The sequence below is a fragment of the Phalacrocorax carbo genome, chromosome 3 (genome assembly GCF_963921805.1).
Source record: "Phalacrocorax carbo chromosome 3, bPhaCar2.1, whole genome shotgun sequence".
Taxonomy (NCBI): domain Eukaryota; kingdom Metazoa; phylum Chordata; class Aves; order Suliformes; family Phalacrocoracidae; genus Phalacrocorax; species Phalacrocorax carbo.
Genome location: NC_087515.1, coordinates 54,365,496 through 54,386,878, shown reverse-complemented (window position 1 = coordinate 54,386,878; position 21,383 = coordinate 54,365,496). Strand labels below are relative to the sequence as shown.

The window sequence follows — 21,383 nt, the reverse complement described above, 5'->3', positions numbered from 1 at the left end:
GTTGGTATGTTTACACTCACAAACTGGCGGTCAGGGAGTCTTTGAAAAAAAAAGACATTCCTTAGAAAAAGGACAAAAACAATTAAAAGAATTTTGTGCATATTAAGTTTTGTATAGACCTCTAACTTCTTTAAATTTTGTCTTTGCTAAATATTATCTCTATATAGGCTGTGACAGTCTTATGTCATCTGCTCTTTCCTGTACTATCAGCTCCATATACTCCTGCTTTTTCTTTCTTTCCAAATTCTTTTTCTTTCTTTCTTTCCAAGTTCTCTGTAAGCCATTCATAAACCTTTCCTCTTACAATTTTCTCCTTGATGCCAGGAGCTATGTTGCTCATTATGGCCTACTGCAGACAAAGAAGTGCCATTGTATCAAACTTACGGCCTTGCTTTGTTTGGCCAGTTATCTGCCGTTTTAGCACATTCTCCATGGTATACTACATGAATGTGATGCAACCCAACACGCTGGGCTGCCCTAAAGGGAAAGGCGAAGAGGCATGCAGGGAAGATTATTCTGGACCTCCTTGTTAGAGAGGCTACAGTGAACCCCAATTTGCTTCAGTAAATCATCTTAATATTTACAGAAAGTAGTGGCAGTGGGCAGCCCCCATTTCCACCTTTGCCGAGGGCCCCTGGGATGTCTGCGCATCCACACCATCATGCCATCACGTCAGTGGCAAAAGGCAGTATCCGGTGTTTTTTTTTTTCCCTAGTTAATGAAAACTCTGTGCTTCTAACATATCACTACACTGATTGCTTTGATTGAAGAAGCAGAAAAATTTTGCTGTGATTGCTAAACATAAAGACTTCTCTGCCCTGCAAATAGCTCAAAAGATGGTGTCAGACGATGATCCATAACACAGCTGAAAAGAATGCTAAAAGCCATTGCTATGCAATTATTTAATCAACGACATCGGCCCTTTGTTATTTGCAGTCATACTAAAAGCGCATACTGTGAAATAAGCAGCTTTGCTTTAGAGAATTTATGTTTTTATGGAGATGACAAGTAATTTATTCGGTTAGCACTTCAGAATTTATAATGGTGACTTTCTTCATCTATAATTTCTAGGTTTTGTTCACAATGACAGATTAGGAGGAATGTATTGTGTGTACCTACCTTTAGAACTGCTTTATTGGTTTTGGGTTCAAGCATTTGACCAAAAATCATTAATATGCTCGATACTGCTTTTTTCCATTGTATGAGGTAATCTTAAGCAATAATTCTGCACATAAATGCTAAATGTCTTGATGTTTAAATGTCATGACCATCAGGGTGATGATGATCCACATATTTTCTCTGACCTGTAGAAAATGGGGAACTGGCTTCCTGCATAATGTTATTAATCTGGTCCCACGTTTTAATGCACTTATTTATTAAGATGATAAACGTGTAGTAGAAGTAACTTCTGCATTTCAGCTTAAAAAAAAAATCTCTTATTTCAAAGGGCCTGTTAAAATAAATTTGTAGAAACTTCTCTTAAACTTGGATAGATACATGGACAACTTTATACCATAAACAGTGACTTTACAACTGAACTTTAGTATCAGACTAGAAATCAGTGTAAATTTCTTGCACTGTTAATTTAATGAAGGAATTCCAGTCTTCAGAAATAACATATACTGTTTGATGTGTATTCATTGCTGATGCCAGGGTTTGCTGCTCAGTTTCCGGTCCTATAGAACAAAATACGAGGCTCTGTCTTATCAGTTCTAACAATTAAATAACTCGTGGCACTTTTCTGCCTTTGAAGGGCGTTAACCTTGTTATTCTAGCCAAGCTATAGTTCAGGAAATTACATTTTTTCCCTCCCTGTATTTCTAAATGGATAACGGGGCTCCAGTTCTCTGTTCAGGACTGATAACCAGTGCTGCTGGAGGCTTTAGAATGAACAGGTTTATAAAATGAAACAAGGTGCTCCGTAAGCAGCAGAATAAATGATGCCGGGTTTGGTTTTTTTTCTGCAAAGCTATGAGCACCCCTGCTCGTTCTTCCATGTACCCCCACGAGGGGACCTTGAGGGCCTTTCACGCCTCTGAACTCTTTGGGGAGGGCTGTGGTAGCTCCAGCCTCAGCACGCGTTGGCCATCGCGCAAGCAAGCTGGTACCTGCTGAGGTAAAAACCATCTTCCTCTCGGTAATCAGATTTTTCTTCTCTCCCTGGCCGCTAAGCTTGTGGGAACTCGCCGGCTTTGAGACTCCCGGCACCCGCCGTGCGCGGCAGCCGACAACGGTTAGCAGCCCTGTCACGGGTGGGGAGGGAGCCAGGCGCCAGCTGCCGGGGCGGCAGCTCCCGCCGCGCCTCCGCCGGAATAAACGCGGGCCCTCCTGGGGAAACACCCTCCCCCCCCGCCTCCCGGGAGGCGAACGCCGGAGCTCCCCAGGGCGCCCGGTCCCCACCGCCTGCGTGAGGGGCGGCCGTCCCCGCGGCGGCGGCAGCCCACGCCCGCGGCCGCTCCCCGCCCGCCCGGGTGCGGCGGAGCGAGCGCCCCTGGCTCGGCCGGTCCCTCCTCGCGCGCCGTAGCGATGCTCCCGGCTTCCCTGCCCGCCGAGCCTGTCTTCAAGATGGCGGCCGCGCAGGCGGCTCTGCGCGGCCGGGTTCCTGCAGCTGGTTAGAGACACCCCCCCCTCCCCCCGCTCCATCTCCTCCTCCTCGCTGCACCCCCGGCGCCGCAGCAGCGGGCCGGGCCGCGCACCGCGATCGGCCGCCATGCCGGCCTCGGTGCATGCATGAGGGACGTCGCCGCGCTGGTCTCTGCCGCCGCCATGGAGGAGCCGCCGCCGCCGCCGCCGGGGAGGTCAGTACTCGGTGCTGCTAAATAGGGAGCTGGGCGCAGGGAGCGTCGCGGGCCGCCCGCTGCCAGATTGTGGTGGGGGTCCGGGGCCGCCGCCCCCGCCCCCGGGCGCGGCGGCAGGAAGGAGCGATTCCTTGCCGGGGCTGCGCTTTTAACATTTTAGCATTTTAACATTCCCCCCCGCCCGGTCCCTTCGTCGTGCAAAAGCTCCGGGTAGTGCTGCTGCTGGTGCTGCTTCAGCGCTCCTGTAAAGCGCCCACCGAGTGAGAAAGTGCTTCGATAAGAAATCTCTACTGGCTGCGGTGGGTAAGGCAGCGTTTTGTGGGCGCTTCGCAATTAAAAACAAATCGTTTCCTTCCCCCCGCCAGTTGAGCAGCAGCAGGAGCAAGCGGGTGCTGCTGGGGGCTCGCAGGGCCAGCTCCCGGAGAGAAACTTGCGGCGGTGGTTAAGACGGGCGCAGAGGGGAGGGGGAGGAGCCGCGGGAGCCCCCCGCGGGGCTCACGGAGCGCGACCTGTGAACCGCAGGGATAAACCCCGGCCCCTCTGCAGGGGTGTCTCGTCTTTGTAGGGGCCCTGATTCAGTCCTGGCAGTTGGGGTGTCTCTGGCGCGCCGATAAAACAGCAGGATCGTGGAGTATCGCTCCTGGCAACCTTGCCATCGGTACCTGTCAGAAGATACAGTTTGTTTGTTTTTTTTTTTTAAATTCTGCAAAGAGGTCTAGCGCTGTGATGCCTCAAGCGTTTTGCACTGCTGTTACCTCCTAAAGGTGCTGACCTGCGCATCGGCTTTTTGCAAGTCTCCATCTGTGCCCTGCTGAGAGATGGAGGTGCAAATTACTTCATGGTTTAGTATTTCCAACTGGCTATAGAAGTGTTACTTAAGTCCAAGTTATTAATTCCCTGGCAATTATATTTCCTTTTAAAGTAACATCCTGTTAATGTCCTTCACTTCTCACTAGGAGGCATTCAGGAAACGTTTTTTAAAATGCTTGTGTGATCAATTAGTGCTGTAAGGGAGTAGTCAGGAGCATTGTATTCCAGATGTGCTGTGCAAAAAAAACTTCATGCTGTCACATTCCTGAGATCATTCTTGGATATTGCAAGCTACTGTTTTGTACTGATATAATAAAAGGGGAGTGGTGATGCACTCCAGTTTGGATCGAGGCTGTGGAGTTGAACAGTGTCTGGTTTGAGTTTTCATCAATGTATTTTAATGATTTGTTTTTCTTACATCATGAGGATTTCAAAACCAGAAGGTGTATAACAGTTAATAAGATTTAACAGAAATATTATGAAATACGAATGCCAAGAGGGCACGTGAATTTGTAAGCTCCCAAGTCCCTTTTTATCTTCAAAGAGTAATAGTGCAGGTTAAGCAAAAAGGTTTAAAATTAAGTTGTACAACAGCATGACCCTAGACCTAGGCTGTCTTCGTGTAGAAGAGTAATCTGCAGTCCCTGAATGGAAAACACCCAGGCATTTCCTGTCTAGGGCCATTTCTGACCTCTGCTGGATTCTGCTTATTAAAAGACAGTTTATATGAGTCGGATGTGGGTGTGGATAGTGTGGTGGCAACTTTACCCAGCAAATGAAAATTGAATTAGTTATTTCAGAGTGAGCTGGTGCGTGGGAAGGAGATGTCTCTAAACAATTAGGTAGCCTTAATTTGTGTCAGGTAATGCATGTATTCCACTGTGATTCACTTCTCTGTGTGCTTTGTGTATCAACTTCACATCTGCTTTAGAACAGAACTACTTCTCTGGCTTAACATAATACTTGCTTTTTCTTAAAAGTAATACAAGAGTAAAGTATTTGAAGGTTTTTCAACATGATTAAAGTTGATTTAAATCTTGGAGTTATTAGGTGTTTAGTTTTGCAGCTGTGAGGTCAGAATCTTGTTGAAATCAGTGGGACTGTGTGCAGGCTTGAGAATTCGAAATCCATTTGATAGCAGGTAGCTTTTAATCTTGTTTGTAGGGTATAAATGTGTTCTTATGATAAAGAGTTCTTGGCTGGCACTGAAGGACATTGGTAAAATGCACTTTTTTGAAGTTAAATTTAATTCTCTTGGAGAGTACTCAGTCATTCTCATTAGCAATGCACCTACATTTGTTTAAAAAAAGAAAGTTAGTGATGTACTGTTGTGAGACTACCTTATGTGCTGGAAATCTGTTTTTGTGTAAGGGTTCTGTTTCTTGTCAGTATATAAACGCAGTGGTATACGTTGTAAATCTAAGGCAAGCACACAATATAGTAATGGCTTTTTTGAATTATACAGTCCTTATTCCAAAGCATCTGACTGAGAATCCCTCTCCAAAAGCAAACTGTTTTTCCCAGGCCTTTCTTTCCTTCTTGAAACATACACTTCGGAGTGGGGAGAGAGGGGTGGAGCTCTAAACCAAAAACATACTCGGGGAGCTTGTGAGCAGTTGTTGATTCTGAGGTAGGATTGCACTTGTACATTGGACAGCCTGCAATGGTAATGGACAAATGAAGAGATGCTACTAAAAAGTTTCGGGAAGAAATCACATTTTAGTATCAATTCTTGTAACAAATCAAACAGAAGGATTTCAAGGAAAGAAGCTTCCACCTAGATAATTTAGAACCATAATCAAAACAGATACATGTTTGGTGCCTATAGGCTTTAAATTTTCTGAGACAAATTTTAGGCTTTCCAAAGCATTTTCTGGCACAAAATCCACTGCAGAATAAAATTAGGCCTTAAGCGTTCCCTTTGTTGGGATGCCAATTTTGGTGGCACTGCCAAGGCATGAAGAGCCATCGGGCTACTCTAACTTGTGCCTTGATTGCTCGCAGCCCTCTTTTCTCCTGGCATACATCCAGTGCAAAGGGTAAAGGAAGGAGCAAGGCTGTGAATAAAGTGGGACAGAATTGTGAATAATGTGGAGGCTTCCTCTGTGCTGGGGAATTTTTCAGTGGTCTGTCTATGGGATTTGTTGGCTCTACGATGACAATGAATTGGGCTGTCAGTCTGCAGCATCTGTTGTCTGGGGGAAGCCTGAGGTCATGTCATGAATTGTGCTCAACCTATTTTTCTGTTTGCCAAAATATCTGTATGACTGATGGTGTATCCGCAGTGAAAGAGTTTGAAATTATTTTATCAACTTAGGATCCTAACTTCAGCAGAAAAAACAATTTAAGTGGATAGAGTTTTACCATCCGTTTTTGTTGTTGTTGTTGTTTTTGTCATGTGTTTAAATGAGGTAAGATGTAATCTCTATGCTTCATGTATTGCATTTTCTTGTTTACATGTGCAAGATTGGGATGAATGACTGATTGCTCCACCTACGCACAGACACACACGAAGTGCTAGTTGAGATGTCTTTGGCATTTGTAGCAGCAAGGATTAGTCTGCCTTGTGTGACTGCTTGAGTTGTTTTTATGTCTGTTAATTAGTGCTGTCTGTGTCAAGGTTGGTTTTACTATTATGTAAGCTAGTGATATTGGCCCTTGTGGAATGCAAACTGCTGTGATGAAAAACAGACCTGCTGAATTTAGAGGGAAGGATAAGGGATATGCAGTAATTTTTATTTTAGGGAGTGGATTGGGATTTTCAGAGGCTTATAAAGATTTGGCTCCCATGACAACCACATTTCTTAAATTATATACAAATCATTCTCTTAAACTGCATCTGAAATGGCTTGAGAAGACAAGGTTTTTTTATACTACTCACTGCTAGTCAAGTAACATGTTGACCTCTGTCAGCACAGGAAGATAAGGGGATCTCAGCTCTTGTTTCTTCAGCCGTGTTGTTGGATTTGCTCCTGTATATGCTGTTTATGTTTGCAAGGCTATTACTTTCCTTAAGTTTTCTTCTGCTCTTGAGTGTTAACTGCATTGATGCTATGTTTAGCTTGTAATCTATTAAGTAAATTTTTGAATTTAAAAAAATAACTTTGAAGTTTATTCATTTAAAGAGCTGATAATTGTCCCGTGCTCATCCTTGACTAACTGCAAACATAAAGCCAAACGGGAATGTTTGCTCTGAACACCTGAGTTTGAGTGTTGCTGAGTTGTCAAATGTCACCCGTGTCCAGTCCAAGAGCCCTGTATGTAAGATCACATCAGCTTGCCATGAACCTTGGACAGGTTTGTTCTGGATCCAGACAAGATGGGATATAACTTTATTGCCCTGATCAATGTCTCCTACTGTCACGGGGTAGGAGGAATAAATTTGTGCTATTCCTTATGTGTCCTGCTAACATTTAATGGCATTGACCGTTGTGTGTTGCTTTCTAATGTGTCATACATTTATGATTTATTCTGCCATCAGCTTATGTGTGCCGATGGCTTCTCTGAGAGCAGTGTTTGTTTCATAGCTAAAATGGTAAAAACCTTTACATCCTTCCAGGAAGTATTAACAAAGCCACAGTTATGTATGCTTCTGTTAGTTCTCAACTGCACTGTAGAACTCTCCACGGGCATGTCCACTGCGCATCTGGGATGCTCCAAATAGTGCAGAGTGCTGCAACTCTGTTGCATTATCTGGGTTTTCTACACGTCCAGTAGTCTAGCATCCAGTGTGTAGGCACCAGCTTCCACTAAAAACATATTCAACTTTTAATGCTTCACCTTTAGGTTCTAGTAGACTTTGACTTCATCTAAAAGATGAACTGATTCTTTGGGATCAAAACCAGTTGGTAGCTTTTTCTTATCTAGAAATGGAGCTTTCTGCCAGAAGGCTAAAGTTCGTGCATGTGAGAGTGGGGGAAGAATGGCTGTTACAGATCTTATTATCTTTTATCCTAGGTCTGTGTTTCTCAAGTTGTCACTGTTATATATGATGTATTTGTAGTTGAGCCCAGCAGTCTAACACTTTCTGTCATCGTATCTCTTTTCCCAGTAGCATGTAACTTCTCCTGGTGTGGGTTAAATTTTCCTGAAAATACATCCAGATTTGTTACTATAGATTTTTCATAAGTAGTTCTTAATTAAATATACTTTATTTTTTGGGTGTGTAACTTGAGTAGCTGGAGACCTTGGGATCTGATTTGTGCAGGTGCCAAGAACTTAACTGTGACACTTATACTTTGGATTTATACTGTGCTATGTAATACTCAACCGTCTTTAGTGATGAGAACATATTTCAGAGCTTCTCATTACAAACAAAACAACAAAAGATAAAGCGTTGGAAATTTCAATTTAAAAAAAAAATTTTTTTTTCGCCAAAGATGGGTTAGGATATAGTTGAGGTTGAAAAAGCAGCATGGAGGATGAAGCATGGTGACTGAAACCAATCAATATTTTGACATTAGTTGTTCTGAGGCATTGAAGAGAAGAGAGCTGGATACTAGGTGGGCTGGGTGAACCTCTCTTAGCGCCTGTTTCTACCGTTCTAACCTTTGATCCATTTGCAGCCTCACCTGGTAGGCTTAAATATGGATGCGGAAACCTGGCAAATCCATCAACATTTTCACACTTTTTTACATGTTATAGAGCAATGTCAAAATTAAATAGGTCTGTTGTTCTTTCCTACTGAAATAACATATGGCGTAGTTTTAATCAAATAATCTATTTATCAATGGGGAAGAAAACTCAGAGCTGAATGTACATGCATATTCTGTAAATGCTGTTACGTTGTAATCCAAATTTGCATGAAAATTTATAATCTAAGATGGAAAAATTAGTTAACCTTTCTTTGTTTCCAAATTTACTAGTAAAAAAGAACAGGAAGTTCTGTTTATTTTTTTTCTGAGATGAGAACATGAAGAGCTGCCAAAATGGTTATAAGAGTTCTATTTTATTTATTTTTTTATACTTATTTCTAGTTGGTGTAACTTGCAGAGGAAAAATCACTTCCTTAGATGATTTAAATAGGTCTAATAGCTCTCATCTCTGCTTGCAAGAAAGATGTACTGAATACTAATTTGCAATTTGCTTGACTTATTTTTAACTCATTGTTTGAAGTCTACCATATTTTTATAGTCAGTCAAAAGGTTCTTCAACACCTCTCTGCTGTTTCAATAGCCTTTAGTTTTTGTTTTTGGTTTTTTTTTTTTTTGTGACTCTGTCTTTCTGTTGTAAATATAATGATCAAGCACTTAGAAGCTTCTGCCGAAGAATATGGGAGAATTTTGGGAAAAGCATCAAAGTGCTAGTAATTTATAAAACTATCTGTGGTAGTTTCCAGATATTGAGAAGCAGAAGATTTTGTCTGAATTTCTGTCTTAAAATAAATGTTGCTAGTCAGTACAGTAGCGCTGTAAGGAGCTTTGTAATGGGAGCAACTGGCTACAGTCAGACATGCACTTGAGGTCTACTGTAGAAATGAAGCGTGTTCACACTTGCTGGGTCTTTCTGTTCTAATTAAACAGCTTAATTGAGAGTTACCAAGGGGGAAAAGATGTCATTTGGAATCAATTAAAGATTAACTGTTTTGTTCTAAGCTTTATACTAGCCTTTTCCTCAATAGTGACTTTTTCCCTTGTAGATTTCTGCAGAGACATTGATTGTTCTATCACAATGAAGTTTTGCTACAAACCACTCTTGATCTTGCAGTAGAAATACTTGCTTTGTACTTCTCTCAGGCCTTAGGTGATCTGGGATTTATTGTACTCGATGCTTAACTGTTAACGTAAACCCATAGTTTGCAAGCAGTTGGCAAGATGCAGGTCCGGGCTTCCTAGGAGCACTGGGTGTTTGCATTTGTGCAGCCATGCTATAGGTTAGTCTTCAAAGCTAAACAAGGCGTAAATAGTGAGCAAAACATGGGTATTACAGGGCTACTATTACATTCTGACTATTTACTAATGAAGTTTTAGTGTTTCTGTTATTATTTCTATGTTGATGAGCCTGTGTTCATAGGTTAATTTATAGATAAGCTACTGGAATTATGTAATTCAATCAGTTCTTGGTAGTGATACAGGTATTACCTTAGAGCGTCTTCCTGCACGAGTGTTTTGCTTTTATCGTTGCTGCAAGTAAAAAATTGCTTTAGTTTTGCAGCTGACCCAGACTAGCAGTTACTATTCTCATCTCCTAACATCCCTCTCTTCCCCTCTCAACTAGGAATATCTGCCATATGAAACTTGCTAGCATAACATTAGGTACGTTTGGTTGCATAATCAAAATTGAAGTGGTTGAAATTGGAAAAATCCTGCTTATGAAGGCACTCCAGCTAAGCTGGATTGTTTCGGCAGCACCAGTGAAGAAACAGGGTTGGTACTTTAAATTAGACCTGTGCATCTTGGGGGCTGGTGACTTCTGGCAAAGTCTCACTGTGTCACTGGAAAGTGGAAGGGCCAGTTCTCTTATAAATTGCTTCAGCTACAGCCAGAAGAGAGTGACTGAGGACACAATTCCACATTGTACTCTACGTGTTGGAACAGAAGGTTACTTTCTCCCCCCGGTCTCTCCCCGAGAGGAAGCCAAGCTTCTCCACTGCATTCTTTCTGGATCTAGCAGTCGTGTCTGTAGAGTTTTCACTTCAGCTTGCTGATCTGATGGGTAACTGGTGCACCAAACAATTACCTGTTTTTTTTCCCCTGTCAAATTAGTGACTGAGTTCACATGATTGTTGGCCTCTGTGAAGAGGAGGCAGGCATGCGCAACCTGGGAGACAAAAGGAGCGCTGGAACAGGTTCCCCTTTTTGTGTCAGCTTACTGTGGCTATAGTCTTGGTAATTTCTGAGGCTCTTCTATTCACACAATTTTTTCTACAGGGATGAAGTAGCTTCATTACATTTTATACTTGATTTTAATTTTTTTTTAATACTACTTCATGTTTTTTGTGCTCTTACAAGCTTCTGTGCTGTAAGCTGTTCTAATAAAAACTTAGATTCTGCAAAATCTGCATCTGCAGACCTACTTGCTTAATGATACAAGTGCGTTTTTTTTTCAGTTACCATCAGCAGTAAATGGTAAAATTAGTGTGTCTGTTATAACTAAATCCCCCCTTCCCCCTGCCACCTCTTTTCCCCAGCATACTGGTTGTTCATTCCTAGACCACAGAGACAACTGCTCACATATTCTGCCTCTGGGAGGAAAAATGTAGCTATGTACAGCTGAATTTGAATGTGAATATTTCTTAAAACTGAAATTGTTATGCTGATACTATTTCTTCTTTAAAAAATTATTTTGAAATACTTGATGACTACAGAAAAGCCTGAGATTTCTGTCTTAGGGTGACAACACGACAAAATAGTTTTTCCTTTCCTCAAATTACTTCTGGACATTATTGCTAGCATCTCTGTCTCCTTCAAACTTCCTTCTACTTTTAAGATAAGTTTCAAGTTTGTTTCTTCTTATTCATTTTAGCTGTGACATTGGTGTGCCAAAGATAGTATCTGTTTTTATGGTTAGAGAAATTGATGAAAGGTTGAAAGTGACCCTCATAAATATTTATGTCTTAGCTTTCAGAAGAGATGGGAAATGGATGCATTTAACTAGATAGGATTAACCACCTCCTGTAGAAAGGTAGAATAGTCAGTGCAGATGTAAGGGTGATCATAGGGATACACTAATTGAGTTAGAGAAGCATGCTTGAAAAACAGGTCTTGAGAAATGAGTTAGCAATCTTGCTTTTTCCTTACCAGCTGAAGGAAGAGTTGCAAGGGAAACAAGTGCTTTAGAGAACAATGTTTTTATTTTGTGCTTCCTCTGTTTGTTTGTTTTTTTTTTTTTAAATACAGCCTTCATGCCAGGAGAGATGATACTCTGAAGTTGCCCTTTACCACTATGGGATTGCTGTTATGTGTTTTTCTGCCAGACTTTATTGTCAAGCTATCTAGATGGTTCTTTTCTAGAGTAAAATAATGTCTACAAGATTCTTGTGAGCTGGAAACTTGGAACACCAAAGCTCTTGTTACTGCTCCCCCTTCCAGCTCAAAGTTGCTTTCAGTGCTTTTTGTTCTACTGGTTGGATATAGCACAGGTCTGTGTGTTCTTGTTCTCTCTAAAATTTGGGAAGGCAGTAGGTAACAGATACTCCTTCCAATTTCTTACCCAAACCCATGGGTATTCATTTGCCAAGCAGTGGTATTTTCCAAAAGTAATAAAGTTGGGGTTTTTGTTGTTTTGGTTTTTTTTTTTTTTTAAGAAGGAAGCTGATCCATGTCTTGATAGAGACACGGTGCTTTTTACAAGTCTAATTGCATTTGCCCTTCATAATTTGAAAACTTTTATGTTCTTATTAAATTTTTACCCTAGAAGAACTTCTAAGAAGGACTGTATCTGCAATTTATCTTCATGGTAGTGATTGTTGTTGGAAAAAAACTAAACAAAGAAAACCAACCCAAACTTGGTGCTTTCCTATAGCTTACCCAAATTATCTTAAGGACAACAAATTAAAAAGTCAGCCAAGTTTCACGTAAAATTTAATTATACTGTTAAAAATCTTACCAAGTATATTCCCAAGTTTGTAACAGTAAGTCCTTTTAATATGTTGGCAGCAATTAGAAGTTATTGGTGAGTAAGATTTAACATTGACTGCTCAGAAATGCTGAGCTCAGGTATATGAGGCTCAAATGTGAATACAAAGTCAAGTATCTTTGTTACTGTATGTCAGTATTAGGTTTTAATGTGAACAGTTTCTTTTTACTGTGTCTGGAGGTATAGTCACAGTAGGAATACGTGACATGTACACCATTTAAATGTCCATGCCACTCACAGAATTTTTCTGTCTTGCTGACCAGGCTGTTTTTTACCCCCCCGTAAGCACTGTGCAGATTGTACAAATAAAGCTATTTTTTTGCTAAATACATCCTGTGTAAAACTGTGAGCAAATTCCTGTTGCTCTGTAATAAAAAATGTAATGAAAAAACCCCCAATATTTTTTTCTTGCTCTTTACTGAAGGCTTCCTTGGAATTACCCTTAGAGTCCTTCCTTCAAGGTTTTTTGCTACTGTTTCTTTTGCTGCCCTTACAGCAGTTTGTAGTAACTGCTTTGAATGCAATAGCTGCAAGCACTTACTTTTAGTACTCGCAAATGTAGCAGATCTTTAAGAGAAGATTGTATGCGAAATTGGATTTATAGACCTTTCTGCTTTCAGTTCAGGAACTCTTCAGAACCAAGTCTATTTATTTAAGCTTAAAGCTTCCCTCAGAACAGGGAATGTTTAAAAGGTGATTAAAAAAATGGGAGCATGTGATGCTTTCATAATATTGGAATGTAACATTAGGAGTTTACACCAGAGCAGCAGTCCTATACGTTAGCAGAACTTCAGTTCATTTCATCTTAGCCTTATTAACTTAGGTTGTTTAATCCTCAGTCTTAGTTTCCTGAAATGCTACAGGTTGATTAATGAAGTTCCTTCTTTGTGCTGATGGTCCAGGAGTACTGTCACGTTCCCTTGTGCTGTGCAGGTAAAACGAAACTCATTATTGCCCCACGGAGTTAGAGATGTGGATTCCAGAGTTGTGTTGTGTGTGGCGTTTAGCAGCTCTAACCGGATACTGTTTTGTTTTTCAGTTTTAACAGCTGCAGAGATGGTACCTAAAAATCCTGTTTGCATTACCAGCAGCCCTGGGATGATGACAATTTGCAATTATGTTCTTGTCAGAATATTGTTTATCTTTGAAATAGAATGGTTACAGCTACATTTAGGGAGAGCTACCTTAGCTTTAAAAATATTTGATTGGCAATGTGTAGTGCCTATGTTTTCTGCTACTGTAGCTAATTGACAAGGTACATTACTAAAAACAGGCTAATGAAGCTTTGTCTTCCTTCATACTTTACTTATCTAGCTGAATCCCTGTTAAGGAACATGTATTTAATAGACACTTTGCCGTTAAAACAAAGGAACTGGGTGTCAAGAAGTAGTACTTGGTAATTCGGTGGTGGACCTCATACAGACCTTGCAGTTCTCTGTATGGAAATGGCAGGGAGTTGTAGGAAGTGTTGAGAAAGCCTTACTGGTGTGTGTAACCTCTTTAAAGCTGCAGGAAGCTGTTGGTGCAGTGGCCTGTGGAGTGCGCAGCTTTGTAAGTGTAGTGGTGGGTGATTTTCCTGGCTTCTGTGTGTAGTTGCCCAAATTGGGCAGGAGTGTTGATCTTCTGGAGGGTAGGAAGACCTTGCAGAGGGATCTGGACAGGCTGGATCGATGGGCTGAGGCCAATTGTATGAGGTTTAACAAGGCCAAGTGCTGGATCCTGCACTTGGGTCACAACAACCCCATGCAGTGGTACAGGCCTGGGGAAGAGTGGCGGGAAGGCTGCCCAGCAGAGAAAGAGCTTGGGGGTGCTGGTCAACAGCCAGCTGAACATGAGCCAGCAGTGTGCCCAGGTGGCCAACAGCATCCTGGCTTGTATCAGGAGTAGTGTGGCCAGCAGGAGTAGGGGAGTGATCGTGCCCCTGTACTCGGCACTGGTGAGGCTGCACCTTGAATACTGTGTTCAGTTTTGGGCCCCTCAGTACAAGAAGGGCACTGAGGTGCTGGAGCGCGTCCAGAGAAGGGTGATGAAGCTGTTGAACGACGGAGCTGAAGAACAAGTCCTGTGAGGAGCGGCTGAGGGAACTGGGGTGGTTTAGTCTGGAGAAGAGGAGGCTGAGTGGAGACCTTATGGCTCTCTCCAACTACCTGAAAGGATTTTGTAGTGAGGTGGGTGTTGGTCTCTTCTGCCAAGTCACTAGTGATAGGATGAGGGGAAATGGCCTCAAGCTGTGTCAGGGGAGCACTTCAGGGCATGGTTTAGGAGGATGGTAGCGTTGGGTTGACCACTTCATGATCCTAGAGGTCTTTTCCAACCTTAATGATTCTAACTCAAATTTACTGCTATGTGCTTGTAGTCCTATCAGTTGACCTCTACTGTTCTGATTCCCAGCAGCTGTGTGTGGGATGATAAGCAGTGACTGAACCTGTGTTAATTATGTAAGTGCCTAATACATTTGACCTCCTGTTTATGAGGATCAGGGTAGCTGTTATAAAGGGAAGATTTTAAAAAAATGTTTCTCCCATAGATCTGTCGTTGTTTTTAGTATGACCTCTTATTACTGGTTGTTGCAAACTTTGATAGTTTGAATAATGCTTCAGTGAAGTGCAAAAAGTTTACACTGGTTAAAAATCATACTCTTCAGTGTGACTTTAGCCTACTTAATTTTAACATGTCCCATGTGATCTTCAGTGGCCTTTTCATTTGTTAATCTATTTATAGTGATAAATGACTGTATTTTTCCAAAGGCTCATGGCCTTTATCAACAGCAACGGTTACCAGACTTTTTGTTCCCTGTCCTGCTGCTTCAAATTTCATATCTCAATTTTCCCCCTCTTATTTTCTTTTTGCAGGGCTTTGAAAATCTAGATTTATCTCGGTTTTCATGTCTGAGCTGGAATCGTAGATACATTGCCAACACTTTGGCTTAGTTAAAAAAAAAATCCTGTTGTCATCTTCATATGCAAATTGAAGAAATTCTCTATTCTGTCTTTTCAGATTCTGGTTGAAATGCACCTGGTGTCACATACAGTAGTTATTTGTTGGAAACATTCTTGGTTGTTTATTTTTTGTTGCATTTCAGAGCTGTCAAGGTGATTTTTGTGTGGGGGCTGGTATTTTGGGGGTTTTTGGGGGGTTTGTGGGTTGTTTTTCTTTTTGTTACCATACTGCTCTTGTAACTTTCCCAATATTGCTGATGTATGCATCCTGGCTACAGTCTCTTCTATATGCCTGGGGTGAAATTGATAAGAAGCATTTTGCTCATTAAAATTGAGGCTGGGAGCCGCCTGTAAATAGATGGATGCGAAAATCTATGCACTTCCAGTTTTCCTTGTAAGCATTGGGTTTAAACTGTCCTTGGCAAATAGTAACTTCAGTTGTCACACTTGTAGCTTTCACTTTTTGGGTGTATGCCTAATTAAGATTAGGATGGTTTTCACTGGCTGTGGGGGAGAAAACCTGCAGTTCTTGGTAGCAAACAAGAAATTAGCTTTGATTAATGTTTCCCAACTCCGGTAGCAGCAGTATTTAGGAACCAACAATTCTGTGTAATAACCAGTACTATAATCTGATTTTGGTTTGCCAGCAGTGCATTTTATAGGTTTGCAGATTTAATTAGCCTTTGGTTAGCTCATAAAGGTATTTAGCACACGAACATTACAAATGCTATCTCAGTAATCTAGTAAAATTATAGCTGGTTTTAATACCAGAGAGTTCCTGCTGATGATCATAGATATCTGGTGTCGTCTGGGTGAGAAAAATTGATACCAGCATGACTAAGCTGATGTAGTTGCTTTAGTTCAGACTCTATGTATGTAGTGAGTTGTACAATAAGGCTTTCACTGGTGAAACTGAGTCTTTGTGTTCACTGGCATTGATTTGAGCTCTGAGTTGAGGTAGCGTCTTTGCACACAAACCCTAAACTGAACATGCTGAATTTTTAAACTTGATCTGCAACCTGTGTCTTTCTCTGTCTAAGCAGACCAGCCAGCTCCAGTTAGATCATCTCATCTACTGCTAACAAGAGTAGTTCTGTAAAGCATGATTGCTGTTTTGTGATGTGACTTCTAGTGCTGCATGTTTTGTGATAAATCTGCTGTGGTTTTTAATAAATTAAGGAACAGCTTACTAAATTACCCAGGGGAGGAAAAAAGTCTGAATGTTAAGTAAGTCATACTGGATCCTGCTGTACAGGTATGTATGTAATTCAGGTGTGAGATTGGAGGGTGTTTGAATACTTCTGGACTTCATGCCCTCTCATCAGACATAGCAAGAAATAGACAAGGTAGTGACTGTTGGGGAAAGAGTGAGCTTACAGTCTTTAAAGATCAGTTCATTCAGCCTGGTGAAGAAGTTTGATTGTTACACTCTTAAGAGTTTACTCACCGAAAAACAGAAGGAAAACCGTGTTTTCACTGGTCGTCTTATAATGAGGTAACTTGTCCTACTTTAAAACTGTCTTGGAACTGAGACCTAATGCGAGTGCTGCTGGAGCTGCTCTGCAAGGCCCTGCAAGAGCATCAGCACCCCACCCTGCGCCTTGCCAGGCCAGTGAGATCACTGAAAAAATAAATAGCTCCATAAGCACTGGAACTAATGACTTCTTGTTTCATGTGGTTTAGTTTCTTGTGGTTGATTTCTCTTTGGCAAAATCAGAAGGGTGTGCTCTGCCTGAAGTTTTTTGTTGTTTTTTTTTTTTTGCAGTAGGGCTGTTTGCAAGAGCTCTCAGGAGTAAAATTTTCCTGGTGTCCAAAAAGATGTAAACTTGTGTTCCACTTTCCCAGTTCAGCATTTACAAGATCCTTTTCTGTTATTTATCACCTGTTTTCACAAGATCTGTAGGAACAAATTAAGATTTTTTTTTTTTTTGTTATATTTGACCAATAGTGGTTAATTAAATCAGATTGTCAGAAGAGCAAAAACAGCATGATTTCCCAAGGCAAGAAAACTAGGCTAAAAGTATTGGTGATTCTGTGTGGTTGTTATTATGGCCAAATTCACTGTAGGGCTTTCCTTAGACTACAGGTGGTGCTACAGTACCGCCCGAGTTGTTTTTGTTAGGTAACCTCTAAATTTTATTTACAATAGCTGGTGAACTTGCCTGCCTTCTTCTCAAAGCTGTAATGTGAGAAGAGTAATTTCCTTGGCTTTGCAGAGAACAGAACTGTTCAGCAAGTTAAGGTATTTATTTCTGTTTATAGCTAAAGGCAAAGTATAGTATCTGTTGGTTGTGTGGTTTGTTGTTTTTGTGTGTGTGTGTTTTTTTTTTTTTTTTTTTTTATTAGCCTTACTGCTGTTCTACTGGCTAGAAATATTCTGGCATACTTCTTTCTGCAGACAGTCCGACTCATTTCACCAGGGCATGAGTAACATTCCTCGTCTGCCTCAAAAATAGTAGCAAGTAAAATGTTGTTTGTGATTCATGTGAATTGAAATTGAAGTTATCGGGTACTGATGCTAGTCTTGCAATGTCTGATTTAGGTTGAATGTTTCTTTGCCTCCATATCTTTTACCACAGTCAAGGTGGTGTTATTTGCACGCCTGCAAAAGAAATAAAACATGTGAGGGGATGGAGGCAAACTGCATTTTTTTTCCCCTCTTCCAAGCTAGAGTGGTGCATGTTCTTCTCCCAGATACATGTTAAAGCAAGAGATTTGTGTGTATGGCACCAGTAGGGAGTGGTGGTGATGAGGACTGTGCTGGGGTAATGAATCCCATATCTGGGAGAAGGTCTAGGTGTCACTTTGAGCTCCAGCCTATCCATGGGATTAAGTGAGTTAGGGACTTATTTTGGCCTTGGAGTCCTCTCTTCCTCCTCCCCTTTTTCTTCCTTCTCTATATTTACCCTGGGTATATAAACATCAGGTGCATATAAAGGGATAGTGAGAGAGGTTAAAACCCTGTCCTGCTCTTTCCCCTGATGCCTGAGTTGCCCAAGGGATTTCATTATTTTGTGAGGCTTTTTTGGTATCGTGAAGAATAAAAAAGATATGCTGTTGGTGGGGCAATGATAGACTGTTTGTTTCCATGTATACATTTGAAGTTTCCTAGTATGTCCGTGACCAGCATAAAAGGTACTGAGGTTTAGCCTGAAACTAATTTTGTTGCTGTGTGTCACTTCATGATGCAGAGGAGATCCAGCTATCAGTGATATTGTGCCCAACTGCTCTTCTACTGAAGTAATCTTATTTGGAGGGGCAGAGCAAGTGTCCAGGAGGAAGGAAAGGGTATCTGACATGATTACTCGTTTATTGTATTTGTCATATTTTATTTTTAAAGCAAGTCCTAATATAAAAGTGCATGCATGCTGCCCATCATGGTTAGTTTACGTCTGACCTCTTCTTGTGAGAGGAAGCTGGCACTGGAAGTTGTCTTTAAGCTTGTCCAGAGTTTACATACGAAAAACAATGGCTTTTTTAATGCCATGTGAGTTTACAAATAGATCAGCTCCTGGTGTTGGCTTGGTGGGCAATTGTATGAGTGCCAGCACTGACTTGAAGGAAAGCCTATGGGAGCTTTTGGCTGAAGAGGAGACAAGTCATAGCAGTCTGGACTTTGATTGTCTTGCTCTGCGGTGGAATTGTGCCATTGCTAGGGGATAACTGTGATAATTGATGGGTTTTTTTGTTCCTCCCTGAAGGAAAAAAAAACATTACTCTATAGTTTTATCTTTGAACAATTTAATGAAAATAGTTCAGAGTTTTGGAAAATTACAAAGAAAAGTCAGCACTTTTAAAATAATAAAATTTTTGTAATACTGTTTGTAATACTACTCTACAATCTTTGCTGGTACTGCTAGATGTAATAGCAATGAAAGGTTCTGCCTGGGGTTAGAAAGCTGTTGTACCGGCCTCTGGACAGACATATGTACTAATCCTGCACAGATACATGCTTTCTGTTGAATTCAGTTAATACAGCATCCAGCAGTTGAGCTGACCATCTGGAGCTGCAGTTTGAAGAACTTGTATACATTATCTTAATTTTGTGTTTGCATGAGCTCTGACTTCTTCTTAAGTATTACCAGTGTTTCTTCCAAAGTGCCAAAGTAATTGAGGCTAGTTAAAAAGTTACTGTGGACACCGTGTTATTTTTTTGCTAAGAAAAAAAAAAAGTTCTGAGTTTAAACCTACTAAATATTAAAATCAGTGGAAGAGACGTAAAATCCATTCAGGTCTTCTATTCTAGATGAAAGTTTTGTAAGGGGTGGAGAGCCTTTTCAGTGAACTTAGAAGTTGCCTTCATGGTATGCACAAGTTGGGGGGTAGAGGACGGAAGGGAAGACCTCTGCTACTTATTAGATTGACTCTCTTGCATTATGTTTGTATTTTTGAACTTTTCTTTGTTTCATGTACCTCTTAGTTTAGGCTTGCCACAAGTTTTCTCAGAAACAAGTATATTGTGTATACATGTATGTTTACACTGTATTGTACAACCAGAGTGTCACTAGGACGTCCTCTTTGTTGTATGTTGCCTATACTTTGCTTGATTGGAAAGTTGTCCTTATGGGTGTGAAAAAAAACTTGGGCTAAGTGTACATGGCTGTGGCAAGAAAATACAGAAGGTTGACTGTGGTTGGGATTTATTGATGGGTTAGCTTTCTAAACAGATGTTGCAAATAATTTTTATTTGTTTAGCATCATGGTTTAACCTGTTCTCTACAGGAAAGAGAGCAAATCAGAAGATGCTACTTGCAAGACTTCTGAATCTGACCCTGAGGAATTATCAGATGAAGCAAGTGCTGACACCTTCTATGGAACTTCTCCTCCTAGTACACCCCGCCAGATGAAGCGTATGTCAACAAAGCATCAGAAAAATAACATTGGGAGACCTGCTAGCCGCTCCACTTTGAAAGGTAGGGATGGTGTTTTGGTGTTTTTTTTCCTAAAATGACCATGAAGTCATAGTAGTAGCTCTTCATTACCTGAGGGAGGAGATATACAGAAGATGGAGCCAGATACTGAGGTGCAGTGAAGGCACAGGAGGCAGCTGTTGTAAGTTGCAACAAGGCAAGACTGTTTTGGGTATTAGAAGAAAAATTTACCATGAGAGTGTTTAAACAGTGAACAGTTTGCCAGAGAGGTTGCTGGGTGGTTAAATCTCTATCTCTGGAGATTTCTAAAACACAACTGGATAGATCATGAGTAAGCTAAGCTAGTTTTGAAATAAACCCTGCTTTGAGCTGGAGCTTGGAAAAAATGACCTTCAGAGAGATTTTCCAGTCTTTTTTTTTTTTTTTTCCTGTGATTCCATGGTCTCCACTAATGGTGTAGTTGGTTCTCTGCCCCAATTTCATGTTCTGCAGCACTTCATCATCTGTTTTATAGAAAAATAAGGTTTTCAGTGACTATTCTTTACTCTTTAGTGTCACTGAAGCAATTAAATTGTATTTACCACTATTTACTTCTGTTGACACTTTAGTTATAAAGTCATAACTGGGAAAAAACCAAGGTACTTTAAATATCTTTTTTCCTAATGTTACTAAGTAATGATATCTAATACTAAATAAAAGATTTGTAGGTTAAAATATGAATTCTAAGCTTTTTCTTTAATTCTGAGCAGATATATAGAATATGGTAATTGCTTGTTGAAAAGATAATTTCAAAAAGCATGCAGTAGCTACATCTTGTGAAGTTGCCCTTCCAAGAAAAAAAAGAAAAAACATGCAATTTTAGTGGTTTTGCTGAGTCTATGATGGGTACAAAAAAGCCATTTTTTAAAGATTGTATGTTCAGTATTTTCATACAGAATATATCTATATTAGGGGCGTGGTTTTATGTATAGATTGAAAAAACAAAACAAAACAAAAAACCCAAACAAACTGTGTCAGACAAAGCTATTTGGTAGAGTTGTTATGGCAGCTTGACTATTGCCAGTTAATATTTTGAAAGCAATTTTAAAAATTCCTTCCTATGAAACAGGAAATATTATCACAGAGTGCATTTACTTGCAAGGATTACATTCTCAAGGTAAATTGTAGGGGGGAAGAACGTAAATGGTTTAGGATGAATAAGGGAATAACAGTCAGTATTGTAGCTGTACTTCAGTTGCAGAGGGTTGTAGAATGCAAATTCATAATACGAGAAAGGCCCATCCAAACATCTTCCAAAGCTTTTGGTTCCCTTCCATTTTGTACAGGCTCTGAATACTCTCACTGTGAAGACAGCATTCACCAAAAGTCCTTTTCCTTAAACTAAATTG

The 21,383-nt window shown here is 40.7% G+C and overlaps 1 protein-coding gene across 6 annotated transcripts in view; it reads left to right on the top strand.

Moving 5' to 3' along the window:
* The first annotated feature begins 2,371 nt into the window (after window positions 1–2,371).
* The window catches only part of MAP3K4 (mitogen-activated protein kinase kinase kinase 4), a 74,999-nt gene continuing 55,987 nt past the window's right edge, over window positions 2,372–21,383 (top strand). For 3 of the 6 annotated variants that reach the window (XM_064446950.1, XM_064446947.1, XM_064446946.1), the window contains exons 1-2: window positions 2,375–2,798; window positions 19,847–20,037. In XM_064446950.1, the coding sequence (XP_064303020.1) occupies window positions 2,731–2,798; window positions 19,847–20,037 (259 nt within the window). In that variant the 5' untranslated portion in view covers window positions 2,375–2,730. Of the gene's footprint in view, window positions 2,799–19,846; window positions 20,038–21,383 lie in introns of all 6 variants that reach the window. The other 3 variants (XM_064446949.1, XM_064446948.1, XM_064446951.1) reach the window with 2 other exon arrangements.